Source organism: Rhinatrema bivittatum, chromosome 3 (assembly GCF_901001135.1).
Source record: "Rhinatrema bivittatum chromosome 3, aRhiBiv1.1, whole genome shotgun sequence".
NCBI classification, from domain to species: Eukaryota; Metazoa; Chordata; class Amphibia; order Gymnophiona; family Rhinatrematidae; genus Rhinatrema; species Rhinatrema bivittatum.
The window spans coordinates 4478844-4501699 of record NC_042617.1 but is presented as its reverse complement, the minus strand read 5'-3'; the positions used below and the strand labels follow the sequence as shown (position 1 = coordinate 4501699).

Here is a 22856-nt window from a genome sequence, read left to right as displayed (position 1 = left end):
AGTAGCACACCTACGATCAGTGCCGCTTCCTGACATTTGCAGGGCTGCTACATGGAGTTCTTTCCATACCTTTACAGCCCATTATTGCTTAGACAAGATTCCATCTTCAGCCAGTCTGTCTTGCTCAACCTTTTTACAGCTTGACATACCAACACCCTTCCGCCTGCCCGTTAGGGTTCAGGATGCCCTCTACCAAATTTCACCCCAGTTCTAGTGCCTATTGCACATCTGGGTACATTTGGTGCATTCTCGGACATCCTCAGCTCAGTTCTTACCCATATGTGAGGACTACCATCCTGCTTGTCCTGTGAGAAAGCAAATGTTGCTTACCTGTAATAGGTGTTCTCACAGGACAGCAGGATGTTAGTCCTCACGAAACCCGCCCGCCACCCCGCAGTGTTGGGTTCGTTACCTTTTCTTATTTTATTTTTCGGCACTTCCTGTAGGTTTAAACAAGACTGAAGGGGGACCCCTGCTGGCTGCAGGGTTGGTGCTATGCTGGGCATGCCCAGTGGGGGCCAGTCAAAGTTCTAGAAACTTTGACAAAAGTGTTCCGTGATTGGGCTCCATCCTGTGATGTCACCCATATGTGAGGACTAACATCCTGCTTGTCCTGTGAGAACACCTGTTACAGGTAAGCAACATTTGCTATCTCTGTAGTAGTCATTGGCATTTTAAAAAAAAAAGGGTATCTCCTCAGCCAATACTATGCCTCTTCTAAGGGTAGTGTTTTACTTCTGTTGGAATCCATTTTTTCTCACTTACTATGGTGAGTAAATTGGGCGATGTAGGCCAAGAAAGGGGTGACATTCTCAAGTCCATTGTAGGTCAGTTTTGAGATGTTTTGTCTGTGACCCATTTTTTCTTGGATAGGTCTTTTGATGTCTTATTAAAGTATGATTTCTAAGACATTGATTTCAGGAGGAATCAAGATGAGCTTTGGCCTGCTCCAGCAAGAGTTTGTAGCTCCCAGAGGTCTTTCAAGCCCACTCAACAAGTGTGCTGGACTTCTTGTAGGCAAATCAGAACCTGTTTTTCAGTGGATAATGGGAAAGTGCTCTTGTCTCCATTGCTTCCCTGCTCTAAGCACCTCAATATGGCTTTGCAGGCCGGGAAAGCCTATGCCTTGAATGCAGGGAGCCTGAGAGCTATTGTGGCTTTCTCTCACCTGGTCTGGGTAGAGCTTGGGTGCATCCCACTTGTCTGGACCAATCTGTCATTGATGACAAGGAACATAAGAAAATGCCATACTGGATCAGACCAAGGGTCCATCAAGCCCATCATCCTGTTTCCAACAGTGGCCAATCCAGGCCATAAGAACCTGGCAAGTACCCAAAAACTAAGTCTATTCCATGTAACCATTGCTAATGGCAGTGGCTATTCTCTAAGTGAACTTAATAGCAGGTAATGGACTTCTCCTCCAAGAACTTATCCAATCCTTTTTTAAACACAGCTATACTAACTGCACTAACCACATCCTCCGGCAACAAATTCCAGAGTTTAATTGTGCGTTGAGTAAAAAAGAACTTTCTCCGATTAGTTTTAAATGTGCCCCATGCTAACTTCATGGAGTGCCCCCTAGTCTTTCTATTATCCGAAAGAGTAAATAACCGATTCACATCTACCCGTTCTAGACCTTTCATGATTTTAAACACCTCTATCATATCCCCCCTCAGTCGTCTCTTCTCCAAGCTGAAAAGTCCTAACCTCTTTAGTCTTTCCTCATAGGGGAGTTGTTCCATTCCCCTTATTTCGGTAGCCCTTCTCTGTACCTTCTCCATCGCAATTATATCTTTTTTGAGATGCGGCGACCAGAATTGTACACAGTATTCAAGGTGCGGTCTCACCATGGAGCGATACAGAGGCATTATGACATTTTCCGTTTTATTCACCATTCCTTTTCTAATAATTCCTAACATTGTTTGCTTTTTTGACTGCCGCAGCACACTGCACCGACGATTTCAATGTGTTATCCACTATGACACCTAGATCTCTTTCTTGGGTTGTAGCACCTAATATGGAACCCAACATTGTGTAATTATAGCATGGGTTATTTTTCCCTATATGCATCACCTTGCACTTATCCACATTAAATTTCATCTGCCATTTGGATGCCCAATTTTCCAGTCTCACAAGGTCTTCCTGCAATTTATCACAATCTGCTTGTGATTTAACTACTCTGAACAATTTTGTGTCATCTGCAAATTTGATTATCTCACTCGTCGTATTTCTTTCCAGATTATTTATAAATATATTGAAAAGTAAGGGTCCCAATACAGATCCCTGAGGCACTCCACTGTCCACTCCCTTCCACTGAGAAGGAGAAATTTAAACTTACCTGTTAATTTCCCTTCATTTAATCCTGCCAGACCAGTCCAGAACCCAACCAAGGAAGCCACAACGGAAGGGTTGTCAGTCTGACACGTTTAGAAATCTGGCAAAGAATACATTGTTGCTTGCTCTGAAAGTAGTTTGGCTAATCATGACCTTGGTATAGGGATTTTCTAATTCCTGGGTTAATAACCATGAAGTAAAGTTTTGTGTTTTTGTTTTTTGTTTGTTTTTTTTTTTTTTTTTTTGCTGCATCAGGTTTTGGTTGTGGTGATTTGAAAACCAAAATAAACAATTGCCTTTGGTTGTCTTAGCTTTGACATAGGATACTGCATTGCTAAAGGAAGCACCAGACTCCCTATAGGGGGCCGTTAAGTCAGCTTTGAGCTTTTTTCCCTCTGTCTCCATCTGCTGACAGGAGGGACATAACTCACTTGTTTGACTGGTCTGGAAGGACTAAAGTAGCGGGTAAGTTTAAATGTCAGCATCTTACCTCCTTTTCAGGTACATGTCTCAGTTGTTTTTACTAGATCTACCAGGCTCACTCTGTCAATAAAAGAAAGACTGGCTCTTAGTAGCAGAGGGCAGACTTGCTTCAGTTTCCAAGCAGAGCTTCGTATCTTGAGGCTGTGCGGCGCCAGTGATCATACTGTGCTTGTGCATGACTCCTAGTGGCCAGATAGAGGGGCAGGTTTTATAAAAGTACGCGTGCCAGGTGCAAACAAAAGTACGCCGGATTTCAATAGATACGCGCGTAGCCGTTAAAATCCGGGGTCGGCGCACGCAAGGCTGCCCAAAATTGGCAGCCTGTGCGCACCGAGCCGCGCAGCCTGCCTCCATTCCCTCCGAGGCTGCTCCGATTTCGGAGCAGCCTCGGAGGGAACTTTCCCCCCCCCCCCCCCCTACCTTTAATCCAAAAGCGCCAGCTGCCGGCGCACCATGTTCGTCCGGGGGCTGGTCCAGAGGCCGCGGCCCCGCCCCGGAACACCCCCGATGACGCGCCAGCTGTGACACTCTCCCCCCCCCCCCCAGGAAAGCCCCGGGACTTACACGCGTCCCGGAGCTTTGCGCGCACCGGCAGCCTATGCAAGATAGGCTGCCGGTGCGCACGGGGGGGGGGGGGGGGGTTGGGGGTAGGTTTTCGGGGGTTACACGCGTAACCCTTTGAAAATCTACTCCATAGTGTGCACCACCTCCTCCTCATCGTCATTATTTACATGAGTCGTATTGTGAAGAAGCCACAGTCCATGGCCCCTAGCCAAGAAATGTCACGACATTGGCTGGATTAGATGGGGAAGGTTATAAAGGGCGGGGGACCCCCACTTAATTGTGAATATAGTATTTTGACACCATAGTTTTGTTGAGGCAGACTCCAGTTAAGCCAGAAGCCCAGAGGAGGGAGGAAGTTCAGGGCCAAAAGATTGCACGGAATGATGTCAGATTGGCCTAACAATCTCGTCTGCCCATTTTCTCTTCTGCTGCAGTACTGCAGAGCCCACCTGACTTCTAGATTTACCTTCACTTTCTTTAACTGAGAACTCTCTGCATGTCCCATGCGTTCTTGGAATCAGACACAAGCTTTGCCTCAGCACATCTCCTGGGAGGGTAGTCTTTACCTCTACTACACCGTGTGCTGCTGAAGATCTGAAGACGATATACAGCCCTCATTAGTTTCCTTAGCTACAGGCTAAACATGCTTTTATAGTCTTATCTTTGTTCAAAGTTTGTGTTTCACATGTTATAGTTTTCTTCTCCATAACATCTTCCTTGTGTTCAAGGTAGCAAAAGTGAGCTTAATATTCTGGAGACCCAGCAAAGCAGAAAAGTGCAGTGTGTGCTGTATGTGAGGACGAGGCTTAGTAAGAGGTGAATGTGATGATGGAGGTATAGGTTTTAAAATGTTTAATTGTAAAGTCTGAGTTAAAGATTCATCATTGTAGAAGCAAATTTGAAAAACAAAATGGTCGTCCTTAAAGAGATGATTGAAGAGTGCATTTCTTTAATTGAGCTGGGGTAGACATTGAGGTTTATAGTTGTCTGTGGTAAAGGGGAAAGGAAATCTAAGGTAAATACTAATTCTCTTCAGTGTAAGGTTGTATTCCCTTTATATTGTGGGCACTCTGCTCTGGTTTTCTTTTCAAGCTGAGAAGGTGATGTCTTTAGGAAGGAATTGGCATCGCCCGTGTCTGCGATGCCAGCGGTGTAAGAAGACGCTCACATCTGGGGGCCATGCTGAGGTGAGGGCCCAGTCCTATCCTCATGAAGGTGTGAATACTGTGTGGGTGTGGAGGAATTGTGACTGGATAAATTAGTCACTAACTTAAGCTGTGTGTGTTTCCAGGGATAGGTGCGTGGGGTGGAAGAGGGTAGGCATGCATGCACATTTTCCCTGAATTCTCTCTCCATCATTGAGGATGCTTTGGTTCTGCTGCAGATGCGTAGTTAAGGGGAAGTAGGTATGGAGTTATTTTTGCTTTACGTTGGGAATGTTCTCCCTGGAGGAAATCAGTTGCACGTGTGGGTAACGTCATCCATCGGTTGCAAGGATGGAGCATTCGCTAGCTGCAGCTAAGAGGAGTCTTTCTGCTCATGCGCTGCTAGCACCACACCGCCACGTGCCACAAGGCCCCCTCGGCCAATCCTTTTACACAAAATGAAACCTGTGCACTTTTCAGATGCAGAAAAACTTACTGGTCATGAACCTCTCCCTCAAACTATTTTTTCTTTCATTTTTATTTTTTGACACTCCTTTTTTTTTCCCCTCAATAGTTAAAGCGTTTGGAATTTAAATGGTGTCCAACATGTAATAGAAAAGTGTCCATTACTGACCACCATACTTCATTTATGTGATGTCTGGGACTTTGGTGAATAGGTATATAAGTAAAAGAAATCACCATCCAGATTTTGATCCAATAAGTGAGGAGGGGAGAGTTCAAGTAATCCTCATCTATCCAAATCAAAAGGTTTATTTTTCTCAATATAGCAGAACATAGAAGAAATGTTATTTTATTTATTTATAATTTTTGCTGTACCGGCTTTCATGATAGGAATCACATCAAACCGGTTTACATTTAACAAAGTGAGTAAGGAAGAGAGAACTCAAAACACAGTAAACAATAGCGTGATTGGGAGAGTGACAAAGTTACAATAAAAAAGGGAAATAAATAACTGGGATCTGGAAAAAGGGGGAGATAACTGGATTTACAGGGTAGCAAAATTGAATCCAATATAATACAATTGTATAGCAAATGACAGTAACAACATGGTGATGGAGATGTCGGAAAAGTAAGCATTTTCTTATTTCAATCTAATTTTTGATGAAGTGTTTGTGATGTTGGATGAAGATCTTAATCGAGGCCTGGGAAGCTTTTTTGAAAAGCCAGGTTTTCAGTCTTTTCCTGAATGTTAGTGTGCAGGGTTCTTGTCTCAGGTCAGCTGGGATGGAGTTCCATAGGGGTGGACTTGCTGTTGAGAACGCTCTGACACTGAGAGATTTGTGTTGGTAGGTTTTGGCGTGTGGTACCTGAAGCGATTCTTGTAGGATTCCCTGATGGGTCTGGCGGACGTGTGTTTTTTGAATGGAATTTGTAAGTTGAGCTGAGTATGTTGATGGATGACCTTGTAGATGTTGGTGATGGATTTGTACATGATTCTGTAGTGGATCGGTAACCAGTGAAGGTCTTTGAGGATTGGTGAGATGTGGTCGATTCTCTTGGAGTTTGTAAGGATTCTGGCTGCTGTATTCTGCACCATTTGAAGGAGTTTGGTATATGAAGCTGGGAGACCTAGTAGTAGAGAGTTACAATAATCTAGCTTGGAGAAGATTATTGCTTGCAAAATTGATCTGAAGTCCTGAGCGTGGAAGAGTGGCTTTATTCTTTTCAGGATATGTAATTTATGAAAGCAATCTTTGGTTGTTTGGTTAATGAATGGTTTAAGGTTGAGACGGTTGTCTAAGATGGCTCCTAGGTCTCTTACGTGAGAGGTTTGAAAGAGGGATGATGGCTTTGAGGCTTTGAAATGCGGATATAGCTCTCTGCCAGCATCTTTCAGAGTCTGAACAAGATCAAACTTTCAAATAGAAATCAGTGTGATGCTGGCTGTGCATGGGCAGGAAACGTTGAGTTCTTTTTAGCTCTGGGTAGTAAATGTTCCAGCATCATCAGATGGCATCACCCACACGTGGCTGAGTTATCCTATTGTGCATGAAAACACCAATTGCAGGCAAGCAACTTTGCTTTATTTATTCTTAATGTCACTATTAATTTATAGCAGGAAGCATCCATTAAGGGCTCTCTGGTTAGTGTCTCCTTATAGGTTGCTCTAGCCAGGGGGGGGGGGGGGGTGTAAATCGCTGTTCCCTGAACGTACCCGGATCAGTCCAGACTGCTGGGTTATGCCTCTCTTCCAGCAGATGGAGTCAGAGAAAAACTTGAAAGGCACCCCATCTAGGTACGGTGCGCCACCTGCAATCCTTCAGTATTTCTCTGTCTCCAGCAGAAGAAGGTAGCAGAACCTGCGGTCCTGATCCTATAGTAGTATTCTCAAAAAAAAAAAAAAAAAAGTTAGACAATTTCTAAAATTGATATCTTCGGCTCGGTCAAACTGATTTAAACAAAAAAACAATAGGAGTATGTTCTTCCCAGGGGGTTGGTAGGTCTTAGTGGGACCATCCCCCTGGTTGTAGGTAGGATTAGGTGTTTGGACACTGTTTGCTCCTGGTGACTGTCGCTTTTTGGGGGCATACCGGTGGTCCAGTTCCTCCCCCACCCAGAGAAGTAGCATTCCTCTGCGGTGACCCCCCATACACAGAGAATAATATTCCTCTGGTGAGACCTTTTCTTTAAAAAAAGAAAAAAAAAAGTTAAATACCGTTCGTTGGTTGGGTGTCCCGGGCTCTAGAGATGTTTTTAGAGTTCCCTTTCTCCCGCGCTTGCCGAGCCATGTTATGAGCGTCATGCTGTTCGGCCTGCAGGGAGCCGGTAACGCAGCTCTCCCACGATAACCTCTGCTCCCGATGTCTTCCCGGGGAGGGGGGGGGAGGGCAGTTCAGGCTCGGAGGGGGGCGCAGCAGAAAGGGGGTCAGCTCGGGCCTGCAGTGCAGGAGTGCAACAGTCTGGTCGTGTCAGTTTGCCTTCTCCGTTCCCGTGGAGCGCGGGAACAGCGGCCATTTTGAATCCCTCACTGGCTGCGGAGGATCAGCTTACAGGGAGAGGGGATCTCCCGCCTCCCCTTTCTCCTCCCGATTTGCATTGTGAGAGTCCTCGGGGCTCAGAGCGGCTTCTAACAATCGGAGGGCCCCCCTTGGAGGGGTGTCTTAAAGGAACAGCACCCTTTTACACTGGACTTGTGCTTTTAATGCACAAAGCCTATGTGGCAAGGTTTTCTCAGCAGAGGGATTCAAGGGGGGTGTCCGCTGTGGGCAGACCCTCCCCCTTTGAAGGTCCCCAGGGTATCTGAGTCTCAGGAGGCCAATCGTATCTGTGTGGTACAAAACGGAGCCTCTGATCCACTGGACATGGCAACCCCAGACCTTCCCCCTGTGGATCAAGATGACAATCAGGATAGGTCCGTGCCGGTAGAGGGTGACTATCTGCTGGTGCTCAGGTTGTTCCGCAAGGATGAGCTTGATCCGATGATCCCGTATGTCCTAGCAGAGTCTACAGGTCTCGACACAGTGGACCTTGTCTTATCAGGTCTTCTGGCTCCGGCTAGGACTTTTCCTTTCCATCCGATGCTTTTACAATTGATGTTCTGGGAGTGGGATACTCCAGAAGCGGGCCTGTGGGTCGGAAGAGCCATGGATAAACTCTATCCTTTGCCTAAAGAGTCCTTGGAGCTTCTCAAGATTCCCAATGTGGACGCTTCTGTGTCGGCTGTCACGAAGAGAACTACTATTCCGGTAGCAGGAGCTGCGGCTTTGAAGGATCTCCAGGACAGAAAGCTCGAGGTCCTTCTTAAGAGGATTTTTAAGGTCTTGGCGCTCTGTGTCGGGGCGGCTGTATGCAGGAGCCTGATGCAGCAAGCTAGTCTGCGCTGGGTCCAACAGCTTCTGAGTGCTAAAGATTTGTCCCCTCCAGAAGCAGAGCAGACAGAGCGCTTGGAGGCGGCTATAGCATACAGTGCAGATACCTTGATGACCACCTCTGCACCTCGTTCTGGGCAATGGTCTCAGCGGTTTTGGCCAGGAGGCTTCTGTGGCTCTGCAACTGGTCAGCCGATGTCTCCTCCAAGTTTCAGTTTGGGAGCACTTCCTTTCAAGGGGAAGTTCCTCTTTGGGGATGACTTGGAGAAGCTCATCAAGTCTTTGGGAGACAGTAAGGTATATAGGCTGCCCGAGGACAAGGACGAGATGAGCCAGGTCTTTTGGCTCATCCCGTGCTCATTTTTGAGGTCAGCACCATTTTTGCCAGAGCAGGGCACCATCTTTTGGACAGCGACAGCCCTCGGCAAGATCCCAGGCTTGGGCTGGTTCCTTTCGCAGACGTAGATTTCCCCGCAACGGAGGCTCCTAGGGTTCCTTGGGAGCTAAGTCCTCCCAATGAGATAGCGCCGACCCATTCCTCCGTCCCGGCAATAGGGGATCGGCTCTCCCTGTTTCTCGAAGAGTGGGTTAAGATAATGCCAGACCAGTGGGTTCTAAAAAATCATAGAACATGGTTATGCTTTAGATTTTGCTTGTCCTCTGCGAGACCTATTTTTGGTGTCTCCTTGCGGTTCCCCAGTGAAGAGGCGGATTGTGGGGCAGACCCTCCGTCGGCTGGAAGATCTTGGAGCGATTGTCCCTGTTCCCCCAGATGAGTGCGGGACAGGCAGATATTCAGTCTATTTCGTGGTCTCCAAGAAGGCTCCTTCCGGCCGATTCTAGACTTGAAGAAGGTGAACAAAGCCCTCAGTGCCTCATTTTCGAATGGAGGCTTTGCACTCTGTCATCGCGGCCGTGTGCAAAGGAGAATTTTTTGGCTTCTCTGGACTTAATGGAGGCATATCTGCACATAGGGATCCTCAAAGATCAACTGTTTATACGCTTCATGGTCCTTCGGAGACATTTTCAGTTTCAGGCACTCCCGTTCAGTTTGGCGACTGCCCCCTGCACATTCACCAAGGTGATGGTGGTGGTGGTGGCGGCAGCAGCTCTCCGGTAGGAGGGAGTGCTGGTTCATCCATCTTTAGACTGGCTCATTCGCGCAAAGTTGAGGGAACTTTGCAAGTTGGTGGTCCACAAGGTGTTACACCGCCTCCAATCTCTTGGTTGGATCGTCAGTTATGCCAAAAGACACCTGATCCCTTCCCAGGTCCTGGAATTTTTGGGAGCACAGTTCGACACCCGAGTCGGCAAAGTCTTCCTCATGCAAAATCGAATTGCCAAGTTGATGTCTCAGGTTCATCGTCTATTGTCCCTTCCGATGCCCAGGGTCTGGGTTTACTTGCAGGTTCTTGATTCTATGGCATCTACTTGATTATATGGCATCTACTCTAGAGTTGGTTCCCTGGGTTTTCGCTCATATGAGGACTTTGCTTTCCAGTTGGGATTCGATGTCAGAGGATTTCAAGATCCCCTTGCAGCTCCTGGAGCCTGCCGGGGCAGTCTGTTGGTAGCTAGCCCTCAACAGTTTACAGCGTGGAGTGGACTTGGAGATGCCTCAGTGGGTGATTGTAAAGACAAATGCCAGCCTCTCCAGTTGGGGCACATTTTGTCATTCTCAGTCGGCCCAGAGCCAGTGGTCACACCAGGAAGCACAATGGTCCATTAATCGCCTGGAAATGAGAGCGGTGCACTTGGCATTCCGGAGGTTTCTTTCTCTCATCCACCATCAGGCTGTATGGGTCTTGTCCTACAATGCAACGATGGTAGCATACATCAACCGTCAAGGAGAACGAGAAGTCGTCCAGTAGCCAGGGAGGCAGAGAGGTTAATGGCCTGGGCGGAGCACCATCTCATTTGTTTGGCGGCCTCTCACATTGCTGGGGTTGACAATGTCCAAGCATATTTCCTTGGACTTGATGGTGACTCGAGCAAATGCGAAGGCTCCAAGATTCTTCAGTCGCAGAAGGGAGCATTGAGCAGAAGAAGTCAATGCCCTAGTTCTTCCTTGGCCCCACGATGTTCTACTTTACGTGTTTCCTCCCTGGCCGCTCGTGGGAAAGATCCTGAGAAGGATAGAAGATTATCCAGGAATGGTCATCCTAGTTGCTCTGGAGTGGCCCCGGAGGCCATGGTTTGCAGATCTAGTCAATCTGGCGGTGGATGGTCAGCTACGCCTCAGTCATCTTCCAAACCTCCTGCGTTGGTCCAGTATTTTTCGACCAGGCAGCTCGCTTTTGTCTAATGGCTTGGCTTTTGAGAGGAGGCAATTAAAGAAGAAAAGCTATCCTGACGCGGTCATCTCGACTCTTCTACGGGCAAGAAAAACCTTTACTTCTCTCACCTATGTAAGGGTGTAGAAGGTCTTTGATTCTTGGTGTAGTAGGCAAGGGATCCTTCTTAGTCATCCTTCCATACCGCACATCCTGACCTTTTTACAATACTGTCTAGGCAAGGGATTGTCTTATAGTTCCCTCAGGGTACAAGATTCAGCGTTGGGCTGCCTTCGTGGAAAAATTCAGGGGGCATCTCTGGCAGCCCACCCCGATGTGGTACGTTTTCTCAGAGGAGCGAAGCACTTAAACCCTCTGGTCCGTGCCGTGAGACTGAATTTGGTTCTCCAGGTGTTATGTGAACTTCCATTTGAGCCTCTAAATAGGGCGACTTTGAAGGATTTGACCCTCAAGATGGTGTTTTTGGTAGCCATTTGCTCTGCCAGAAGGGTCTCTGAGATTCAGACCCTTTCTGCGTTTTTCTGATTCTGGGGTGTCACTTCTAACAGTGCTATCCTTTCTTCCGAAGGTAGTCTCTGCTTTCCACTTGAATCGGTTTGTGGAATTGCCGGCTTTTCCAGGTTTGGATCGAGATACTCCTCATGCTCGAGAATTGAGGCGGTTGGATGTTAGGAGGGTTCTTTTGTGTTACCTGGAGGTCACCAATGACTTTAGGGTTTCAGATCATCTTTGTTCTATGGAATGGTCCCAAGAAGGAGCATAAAGCATCGAAGGCTACCATTGCCTGCTGGTTGAAGGAGGCTCCAGATGGTCTCAAAGCATATTCGATTTGGTCACAAGCCGCTTCCTGGGCAGAGAGTCAGTTGGTTTCGCCGCAAGAAATTTGCAGGGCAGCAATTTGGAAGTCTCTGCATATCTTTGCCAAACATTACCTTCTGGACGTACGGGCGTCGGAAGTTGACTGTTTTGGGAGCAGTGTCCTTCGCGTGGGACTCTCTAGGTCCCACCCCATTTAGGTAAGCTTAGGTACATCCCAGCAGTCTGGACTGATCTGGGTACATACAGGGAAAGGAAAATTGGTTCTTACCTGCTAATTTTCATTTCTGTATTACCACGGATCAGTCCAGATGCCCACCCATCGGGTGTTCTTCATTGAGAGTCCGCTCGGGTTTTTTCCTTTACATCTGAAAGAAGGTAACGAAAGAAAGTACCGATTGTGTTTGCAGTTTTCAAAGTACTTCTGATATGTACATAGTTGATGTTCTCCTTTGCCAGTTTGTTTGAGCCATTGGTTTATATGATGTTCTTCTGCTATGGTATTTATACTGAAGGATCGCAGGTGGCACACCGTACCTAGAGGGGGGTGCCTTTCAAGTTTTTCTCTGTCTCCATCTGCTGGAAGGGAGGCATAACCCAGCAGTCTGGACTGATTCGTGGTAATACAGGAATGAAAAATAGTGGGTAAGAACCAATTTTCCTCTTGCTGCTACAGCTATATAAGTGTTCATCAACAAGGTGTTGGTGTTCCATTGTTACCACTATCTTTCCTAATTATATCTAGAAGATTGAGCTTGATGGACATTTGAGCTTGATGGACATTTGAGCTTGTTTCAGCATAACTAAATATGTATTGCAGCGATGTTCAAACCAGCCTTTGGTTTTCAGGATCTTTCTAATGAAAATGTATGAAATATATTTGCTAACATTGAAGACAATGTGTAAATTTCTCATACATATTCATTGTGGAAATCCTGAAAACTTGATTGGTTAGGTGAGGAGAGGCCTGACTGAGTTGTGCACCATTATCATAGTGCTCATCTTAACAGTTGAATTTGTATGCAATATCACTATTGAAATGGGGAAGGAAAAGCATGCCAGTAAAATATCTCAGAAGTCAAGTTAGATGAAAACTTGGTAGTTCCTGGTGAGTTGCTGTTATAGGAAAGTTTAGCAGATACACTGGATGGTGTTTGTTCTAAGCGAGGCAGCTGTGAGGAGTGGGAGGACATGTCATTGGTAACAAAGTTATGCTCTATTTTCACAGCATGAAGGCATGCCATATTGCCATGTCCCTTGCTATGGATATCTGTTTGGACCTAAAGGTTTGTGGTGATTTTATCTTAATAGCAAAAAGCACGAGGGAGAAGAACATCTTTAAATACTCACCACTGATAATTTTGTTAATGTCTTGTCCATGTTTTTTCAGGTGTTAATATTGGAGAAGTGGGATGTTATGTATATGGTTCATCCACTGAGGACGCAGAAGTAATAAGCCAGTTCTAAACTTATTAGACACATGGAGATCGTGAGAATGGTACAGGTAAAACCTACCCTCTGGTGGAAGAGGAAAAACAATAAGCCAAATGCTCTAAAGGGGATTCTGCCATCTTGTATCCGTGGCTAAAATCCCTGGGGTACCACAGTTGTGCAGCCATGGGAGAAACTGCCTAATTGGCTTGTTGCCGCATAATCGACAACCTGCAGCACAATCAACATTCCTGACTGAGGCTTCTCCACCCCTTAATTCAGTCATTGATGAAAGCAACAGTATGCTTGCCTTCAGTCTTTCTCTCTGCTCCAGCTCCTCTCCTGGCAGACAGCCTGCAATTGGCAGGAGGGAGACTGAGGCTGGAGCAGATGACATGCTGTGCTGCCCTCTCCCCCTTCACACGTTTTCTCCTGCCCTGAAGGCAATAGGAGGGGAGAGAGAAAGCAGTCAAAATGTTTGATCCCTCAAAGATCTCTTAAACCAGAGATGATTTTGATATAATTCCTGGATGGAGTAATGTCCTTTTAGAAGAATTTCATCTTTATACAAAGGTTCTTGCATATGTGGCCAAGCAGATACCAGTTACAAAAGCTTGGATGTGTTTTTTGGAAATCTGCAACTGCTGGTGTCCCACAGCTGGCAGAGAGGGCATTAATTTCACTTCATAGAAGCCTCGATGCCACTGGCACTACTGCTGGCAAGTTTCAAACTTGTTAATTCAACCCGCTTTTGTGACTGTTACCATATGCCCAAAATGAGTGTGTATTTTTCTGTGTAATTAAACAGCATAACAAACTGCAGATGCTGAGGGCATTTTTAGTATACATAAACACATACGCTTAAAGTCCAAGACTTTCTCAAGAAGATATAAAAAAAAGTTGGTTGCAATATTGCAATTCAAAGCAAAAGTGACATTTCACAGTGAAATTTCTAACTTATGCCTTAACTAGATTATTTGTACTTGGTACATTTTAAATTTATATGTATCTTTAAATATTTAAAAACATGAATGGGTTTCTAAAAATGTAGTTTTTTATATGGTCAAATTTGCCACAATTGCCATATAATTTTGAAAAATCTGCAACAGGAAACCCCAGGGCTCTGCGTATAACTATAAATTGAGAGCACTGTTTATTCCCTTTTTATTCTCAGTCTCAAGTGAAAGTTGTCTTTTTATTTACCTTTCATTGTGTTCTCTTTGCCGTATTTTCCTGTTCTTTGGACTCAGCATAAGGAAATTACATGGAAAAGAAGATTGTGCAGTTACAAGAAGGATGGACGAGACATCACTTTGGACACCTCTGTTCCCCAAATCCATTGGCATACTCTCTTTCTGCCCCCAGAAGTCCTGCTCACGCTATTCACCTTTTGAAACGGGCTTTCCCTTTTCTGCTGAAGAAGAAAGTATGGTGGGCTCTGCAGAGGCTTTTTAATCACCTCTGAAAGACCCTGAATTGGAGGCAGAATTTGGATAGTAATCTTAGGTGGCTGATTTGTGTTTCTCGTGATTTATTATAGATGCTGGCATCTGATGTAGTTCTGACAATGGGATTTGAGCAACAGAAGGAAAGAACACCTTATTACTATAGCTAAGAATCATCTTCTTTTTTTTTTTTTTTTATATGGAAACGATTTTTGAATCCTAAATCTTGTGCAGAAGAAATCTCCCTCTCTCCCGCCGTCCTCGTGCAGAGTAAACCACAAGCCTGTGTGTGTGCAGGCTGCCCGAGCAGGAGAAGTAATCACGTGTTCATGTACACCACAAGCCTGTGTGTGTGCAGGCTGCCCGAGCACGAGAAGTAATCACGTGTTCATGGTGGCTCAGCAGTCCTGGAAGTAGAGCAGGTCTTCTCCTTTCAGCAGTATAGAGTTTGTCATCGGTGTACATTGAAGGCATTGGCACGTATTTGGATTAGGTTCAATATGTGATATTACTATAATTATTATTCCTCAATCGAATGCCCTGTTACTTGCTCTGTAGTGGGACTGAAGTGGAAAGTGTTATGCTTAAAATAATTTCCCATGTGATCAAACCTCATTGTGACTAGAAAAAAAAAAACAAAGCCATAATATAGCTAAAAAATTATACAACTCAACCCCACAGCTTAAGATATTCTTTTAATTATTAGGAACTCAAGCTGTGTATTGGTTATAGAACGTGTGATGGGGGGGATACAGGTGTTCAGTGTAGTTCATTTATACAACAAAACATGCAGTGTACACAGTTGTTTGTTCTGTTAATTTGTTTGTACGTTACACTGTCCACTTCAATAAAACTGTTTATAACAACAACAAAAAATTATACAATTCAAGACTGGACTAGCCTGAACCTGAATTTAACTAATTCTGGATAGAACATGGCAAGTTTTGTAGCTGTAAGTAATTGCATGAAGAGCTGATGTGTCTGAAGGTTTATATGACTGGAATTACAAATGAAAATAGAATTCTCTCCTCAACACATTAACCATTAATTGCAGCAGACAGCAGAAATGTGTATAGCAAATGTTCAAATGTTCATGTGCTTTCTTTAAGCTATGGATGTATAAGTAGCTCAAAAAGAATATAGCTCAATGTTGTCTCATTTTTTGTTCCTATAATAAAATGCTAGCACTGAGGAAGGTGGCGTTTTTGTGTATTTTTAAATGCATGTAGAGACCCCTCATGGGTCTGTGTTTACCTGATACATCACTTTCCCAGAATTACCCTGTATCCTCTGTCAGGCATAGGACACTATAGGTTACTTTCTTTAGAAAAACTGGCCAGACTGGGGAGAAGACTGCCTGTATGAAGAGGGGGCTTTGTACTTTCCTGTTTTATAATTCTGCTCCCAGGAGGTCAAAAGTGAATTTGCCAAGAGTGTTTCTTCCTTATACTCTGACATCAGACTCTGAAAGATCTCTGCATCCCAGTATATGCCACAAGGTGGTTGAGCTTAGCCAGACCTGGAGGAACTCCATGCTCAGAATTCCAAGTAACTTTGCAGCCAGGTGAAAGTATCCCCCCAAGTAAGTAATCGTTTTGAGAATGTGTTCTGAAAAATGCATAAATAAAATGCTTTCCTAGCATGTGCATAGATGGATTGAGGACCTCTACCAGCAGATGGAGACAGAGCAAACTGATGTCACAGTATGTATACTCCTGCAGTGACATCAGCCTGCCAGTATTCTCCGTCTCCAGCAGATGGTGGACGTGCATCTCCCTACTGGGGATTGCTTCATTCTCCTAGGTCAAGCAGGATGGTAGTCCTCACATGTGGATGACAACAGATGGAGCCTGGCACGGAAAATTGTTAGTTTCTAGAAACTTTGGCAGACTGAGAATGCCCAGCATGCCACTATCTGCACGTCCACGCAGCATCCCTCTTCAGTCTCTCTTTCCACGAAGTGCTTGCCTCTTGATAGTGGAGCTCTGCTTTTCTATTTGTTTTTCAAAGTCCTATTCGGAGGATTCTGCGCCAGATTCCTCTTCCACCGGTTGGTGTCCTTCCTGCGGCATGGTGGGTTGATTTTTTTTTTTTGTTTCTCCTAGGACAAGCAGGATGGTAGTCCTCACATGTGGGTGACATCATCAATGGAGCCCAGCACGGAAAACTCTCTCATCGTGCTCTCTGTGGGATCAGACCGCCCCCCATTTTGCCCCACAGTGCCACAATTGTGTTGTGCCTGTTGGCACCTTGTTCGGCCTCTGTGGGTCCTCTTGGTTACACGGGGCAGTCTGGAGCTTTGTAATCACCCGTGTGTGTGAGGCCTACCATCCTGCTTCTCCTAGGAGAAAGTGCAGTTGCTTACCTGTAACGGGTGTTCTCTTAGGACAGCAGGATGTTAGTTCTCAGGAATCCCGCCCGCCTCCCCACGATGTTGGGTTCACCTTTGGTTTGTTTTATTTTTTGCTCGTATTTTGCTATATTACTTGACTGATGGGGGGATCTCGCCTGAACGTGCAGATGGCGGCGGGCTGGGCATGCTCAGTCTGCCAGTCAGTTTTCTGTGCCAGGCTCCATCTGATGATGTCACCCACATGTGAGGACTAACATCCTGCTGTCCTAAGAGAACACCTGTTACAGGTAAGCCATTGTGCTTTTTCTGACTGTTCTGAGATGTCCTCCCTGGAGTTTGTTTGTGACCCCTAGTTTTACCGATTCCTTTCCAGTGGAAAAGGTTTGATGTTTGTACATCATTAAATCCTTTCAGGTATCTGAAGATCTGTATCATGTCACCTCTCTGCCACTTCTCTTCCAGGGTATACGTACTCATATCCTTCAGTCTCTCCCCATAGGTCTTCTGATGCTTATTGAAAGCTATTCAGGCAGTGCAGGCCCAGCTCAATATCCTCCAGCAAAAAGTGAATACCTTCCCAGCCAGTACCCCCAGACAAGGCAGGCAGCTGGTCCCAGCCAGCTGTATCTAGAACCAAAATACAGATAAAAGTAAAGAGTTTCCCTGTACGCACCTGGATCAGTCCAGACAGTGGGTTGAGCCTCCTTTCCAGCAGATGGAGACAGAGAAAAACTCGAAAGGTATCCTACATCAGGACAGTGCTCCCCCTGTGTCCCTTCAGTATTTCTCTGTCTCCAGCAGATGCAGATAACAGAACATGTGGCTCCCTTACTGTGTAGCAGTTTTTGGTTTGCGGAAGTTCCTCCTCCTTTCTCTAGTTATAAAGGATCAAGCACGTATTCTCTAATTCCCAGTATTTAAAAAAAAAAAAAAAGTTTGGTCATCAGGAACAGTTTTGTTCTGTCTCCTCGCTCTTGCTTGGGCCTAGGGCGGGGGTCCTGTCCCCTTGATTTATTCAGCCTAAGAAGTTCATGCCTCGGGTCTCTTGTCAGAGAAGTCAAATTTCTCTGTCACTTTAAGCTGTCTTACAAAAAAAAAAAAAAAAAGATTTTTACTTTTCTCAATCAGTACCTTGGACAAGGGAAGGAGCGGTGAGCAGTTTTCCCTCTCTCCCGCTCGCTCGCTGGCAGCAGCCAGGCACAGCAGGACTCTGCCGTTCCCACGGCAACTCCTCCCCCTCCCTCCGATGCCGCGATCGCCATTTTGTGTTGCATGTGGAGAGCCGGCCTTGCGGCTCTCCCATGACAGAGTTTGCTTAAATTGTTTAATAGGCGAGGAGGGGCCCTCCTCGGTGCAGGGGAAATCGGCTAACCGAGTTTGAGCCGACAAGCGTGCTGCTAGGCCGGCCCCATTCCTGAAAACCACTGGAACAGCGGCCATCTTGGCTGCTGATATCGAGCCTGATTCTTTGCCGGATGGGAAGGGATCCTAATTTTCATCAATCCCCTCCAGATTTAGTCCCTGTGGACTCTCCGGTTGTGCTCCCGGATCCTCATGATGATATCCCCTCCTCCAATGCCAGGGAAAACCCCTTCACATTTTACAAATGATTTTGTTCTTTTATTGCACAGAGCTTATGTCGCTAGCTTGCTGCAGCAGGAGGACCCCCCAAAGACCCCCTTCCAGTGCAGGTTCCTTTAGGCCCTCCACCTGCAAAGGTGCCCAGGGTATCTATGGACCAGGGACCCAAGCTTCCAGATTCACAGGGGACTACTCTGGTTCGGACCATACCAGGGGCGCAAAAAGCGCAAGATCCTCCTACCCCACCTCCTCAACTCCCGAATCCTGATCCGGATGCAGATCCTTTAACTTAGAATCCACCAGGCGGAAGGGACGACCCGCGGGTCTTACGTCTGTTCCAACGGGAGGAGCTGGACCTGCTCATCCCTTTTGTTCTAGCCGAATTGGACATAGATCACCTCTGGAGTAAGCCGCAAGTACCCCGGCTTCCAGTAATGTGGACCCTGTCCTAGCAGGACTGAGAGCCCCTCCACGTACCTTCCCTTTTCATCCTATGCTAATGCAGTTACTACTCCGGGAATGGGAAGCTCCGAAATGCGGCTTACGAGTGGGCAGAGTAATGGACAAACTCTAACCCCTCCCGGACCACTGCCTAGAGATGCTCAGATCTTACAGAACTCTGCAGCCAGAATACTAACTGGAAAAAGCAGAAGAGATCACATCACTCAAACACTCGCGGAATTACACTGGCTGCCAATTGAAAAAACAGTGCAATTTAAAACACTATGCACAATCCACAAACTAATCTATGAGGAAAATACTGACTGGCTAAACACTGCACTACGACTACATGTCCCCCAGAGAAATCTAAGATCAGCCATTAAAGCTCTACTAACCATTCCCTCTGTAAAGACAGCAAAACTGACGCAAGTAAGAGAGAGAGCTCTATCCCTAGCCGGTCCAATATTATGGAACACACTACCACTCGAAATAAGACTAATGAAAGATCTACAACCCTCCCCCTCTACTCCCATCTCTATTACAATTAACTAGAATCTATTATACACAAAATCCTGTTAAATGGGAGGAAGATAAGGCCCTGGTATCAATTTACAAGTGAACGATGTGCTCTTGAAGACAAAGATTGGTAATAAAGTGCTCATATTTGCAGAAAAACTTCCTTACTATAGCATTTACTATCTCTGACCTACATTTTTTCCATTTCCATAAAGGAGTGCATTGTATTTCTCCATTGTTCATGTCTAACTTGTACCATTTAAGCAAAATATTTTTCCCCTATTAGAAAGCAGAATTGCTTATCTGTAACAGGTGTTCTCCAAAGCCAGCAGGATGTCAGTCCTCACACATGGGTGACACCATTGGATGGAGACCAGCATGGAAAACGTATGTCAGTTTCTAGAACTTTGACTGCCTCATTAAGCATGCTCAGGATGCATTGTACCATGTGTCCATGCAGGGTCCCCCCTTCAGTCTTATAATATAGAAAATAAAGGAGAAGAAACCCACATAGTGGAAACCCAATTTCGTGAGGTGATGGGCGAGTTCTGTAAGGACTAACATCCTGCTGTCCTCTAAAAACACCTTTCTCCAAGGACAAGCAGGATGGTAGTCCACACATGAGGGTGAATCCCTACCTACAGGCTGTCCCAACATAAAAGAGGACCAACACCCAAAAACAGGTGCCAACTGGCAGAATAGTTGTGTTGGTAACAGGGGGGGGGGGGGGGGGGGGGGGGCAGTGGGAACAGAGCTGTGTTTTATACCTCAAGTTCCAAAGCCAGAGAGAGAGATGGAAGCCTCAAGAAAAACTTGATAGATCTGTTATAATTAATATTTTCCAGCCCAAAGACTGAAAAGAAATCCATGCAAAAAAGCTTTCATCATCAGCTCTTCTGCCACACTTAAGGACTGTGCCTGCCTGCCGGGGACCAGCTTTCCCTCAGCTCCTGCCATACAGCTGCTGCTTCGGCAGTGTCCCCATCCTCTGTGACATCATCCGGGGAGATGGCCCTTCATAACATGGCACTGGACGTGCTTGCGCCGGCAGGGAGCATGCACGAAGGAGTGCGAACAAAGGAACGTGCTGCTTCATGTGCGACTAAGGGCACCTACATGAAAATTGGTTCTTGCCTGCTAATTTTTGTTCCTAAGGTACCACGGATCAGTCCAGACAGTAGGTTGAGCCTCCTTTCCAGCAGATGGAGACAGAGAAAAACTCGAACGGTATCCTATATTAGGACAGTGCTCCCCCTGTGTCCCTTCAGTATAAACGTTATCGAAGCAGAAAAACAATTGTAACTATAACCTTAACCAGAGAAAGATCAAGCAAGTATAACATGTAACGTCCAAAATGGAACTGGAGATCTGGAACAATACAAAAGAACCGCTCTTACATATACAGATCAGATACTTCCAGTGTCTTATAGCTCTGATATGCCTTGTTCTGATAAGTTTAGTAGATACTCCAAAAGACTGTGAATGAAAACACCTTTGAGCAGTCGTTTCCAAGAGAAAGTCAGAATGCAATAAGGGTGGGCCGTCTGGACTGATCCGTGGTACTACAGGAACGAAAATTAGCAGATAAGAACCAATTTTCCTTTCCTGGATCAGTCCAGACAGTGGGATGTATCAAAGCTTCCCTAAGTGGGGTGGAACCGAGAGAGTCCCACTCGAAGCACCTGTCTGTCGAAGGAGCCAAAACCTGGCGCTTGTACATCGAGGTGATAATGACGAGCAAAGGTATGAATCGATTTCCAAGTAGCTGCTCTGCAAATTTCTTGCGGGGAGACCAACTGGCTCTCCGCCCAAGAGGTAGCGTGTGAACGCAGAGAATGGGCCTTTAAGCCCTCCGGAACTGGCCGGCCCTGACAAATATACGCCGATGTAATTGCCTCCTTTAGCAAGTGATGGTAGCCTTAGAAGCCTTGTTCCCTTTATTGGGTCCGCTCCATAAGACAGATGATCAGAGACTCGAAACTCATTTGTGACTTCTAAGTATTGCAGTAGTACCCTTTTTAAATCAAGGCGTTTTAGGTCTCCCCGAGGTGTGCTCGCAATGTCCTCTGGAGAAAAAGCAGGTAGATCCACTGACTGATTTAAGTGAAAAAGAGGACACGACTTTTGGTAAAAAGGATGGTACTGTCTTGAGGGAAACACCTGAATCAGAAAAGTGAAGAAATGGCTTCCTACAAGACAAGGCGTGGAGCTAGGACACTCTCCTGGCTGAGCAAATAGAGACTAGAAATACTGTCTTGAGAGTCAGGTCTTTGAGCGTGGCCTGCCGGAGGGGTTCGAAAGGCACCCCACAGAGAACTCTAAGTAACAGATTAAGGCTCCACGACGGACACATAGCCTGGACAGGCGGGTTCAAATGCTTGAAGAACCCTTGAGAAACCGAATGACATCTGGGTGGGCCGCCACTGCGTAATCATCGACCCACCCTAAGAGGTAACCGAGAGCTGAAACTAGGCTGCTAGACAAAAGCAATCCGCCTGATCGAAAAATACGGGACCTTGCCGCAGTAGGTTTGGGAGGTGACCAAGGCAAAGAGGACCGTTGAAAGGTTTGTACTACAGCCCCTCAATCTTCTAGTATCGTCTCTCAAGTTCTCATAGCTTCACGGAAGCCTTCCACGAGGCAGTCTTACCGATCTAAGTAGAAGAGGTTTACCTTGTGCACACACAGAAACTCTTAGCCTATGTCTGGCACCTCTCAGAGTCTGGTCTCCAGAACTCCTCCATATGAGTATACCTCAGTGCCATCTCTTCGTACTATCAAGGAATAGGGGATGCTCCGATAAAGGCTCAACCCCCTTGTGGGTCGCTTCATGAGAGGCTTATTACAGCTTAAGCCTCCTTTATGTCCACCGATCGTGGCAAGTGACCTCAGTGTGGTACTTGCACGGCTCATGCGTCCTCCTTTTGAGTCCCTGCACTCCTGCGAACTCATATCTTACATGGAAAGTAATTTTCCTAGTAGCCATCACGTCTGCTCTCAGGGTAAGTGAGTTGCAGGCCCTTGTGACCTACTCACCCTACACAAGGTTCCTCCATGACCGGGTGGTTCTCCGCACTCACCCTAAATTCCTTCCTAAGGTGGTAACTGACTTCCATTTAAACCAGTCTATTGTCTTGCCCACTTTCTTTCCAAGACCTCACTCACCCAGGCGAGCAAGCTCTGCACACCTTGGACTGTAAGCGTGCGCTTGCATTTTACTTAGACTGCACTGCAGTCCATATGGAAGTGTGAACTTATTACAAATCGCTAATGCTTCTGATCTCATCAAGATAAATTTCTTTCTCCTCTCTTGAGTAGTGAGTGTAATGTCCGGATATATCCAGATTTTATACCCATGGAATTATTTATCTCTATTTCGAACAAAGCTCCTTAGCACCGTGTTTTTATCCATTAGAAATGCGAAGCTTACAAGTACAGTTCCTCTCTGAGATATTATTTCTTATTGTGCTAGTTCTAAAATGTCAGAAACATTCATATGTTGACTTTCCTCAGCTCTTTGTTGTTCTTCATTCTTTTTCTGTGGCAAATATGCTCTAGTAACTACTGGTAATACTTGGGGAATTTTTAAATTGTTAACATGCACTTTTAATACAACAGAGAGA

At 45.9% G+C, this 22856-nt stretch overlaps 1 protein-coding gene across 2 annotated transcripts in view; it reads left to right on the top strand.

The window, feature by feature from the left end:
* The window catches only part of CRIP3 (cysteine rich protein 3), a 94727-nt gene extending 79194 nt beyond the window's left edge, over positions 1-15533 (top strand). Inside the window, exons 6-9 of one of the 2 annotated variants that reach the window (XM_029592824.1) lie at positions 4474-4568; positions 12695-12752; positions 12857-12970; positions 14438-15533. In XM_029592824.1, coding sequence (XP_029448684.1) covers positions 4474-4568; positions 12695-12752; positions 12857-12933 — 230 coding nt within the window. In that variant the 3' untranslated portion in view covers positions 12934-12970; positions 14438-15533. Of the gene's footprint in view, positions 1-4473; positions 4569-12694; positions 12753-12856; positions 12971-14147 lie in introns of both variants that reach the window. The other variant, XM_029592823.1, reaches the window with a different exon arrangement.
* Positions 15534-22856: the final 7323 nt, after the last annotated feature.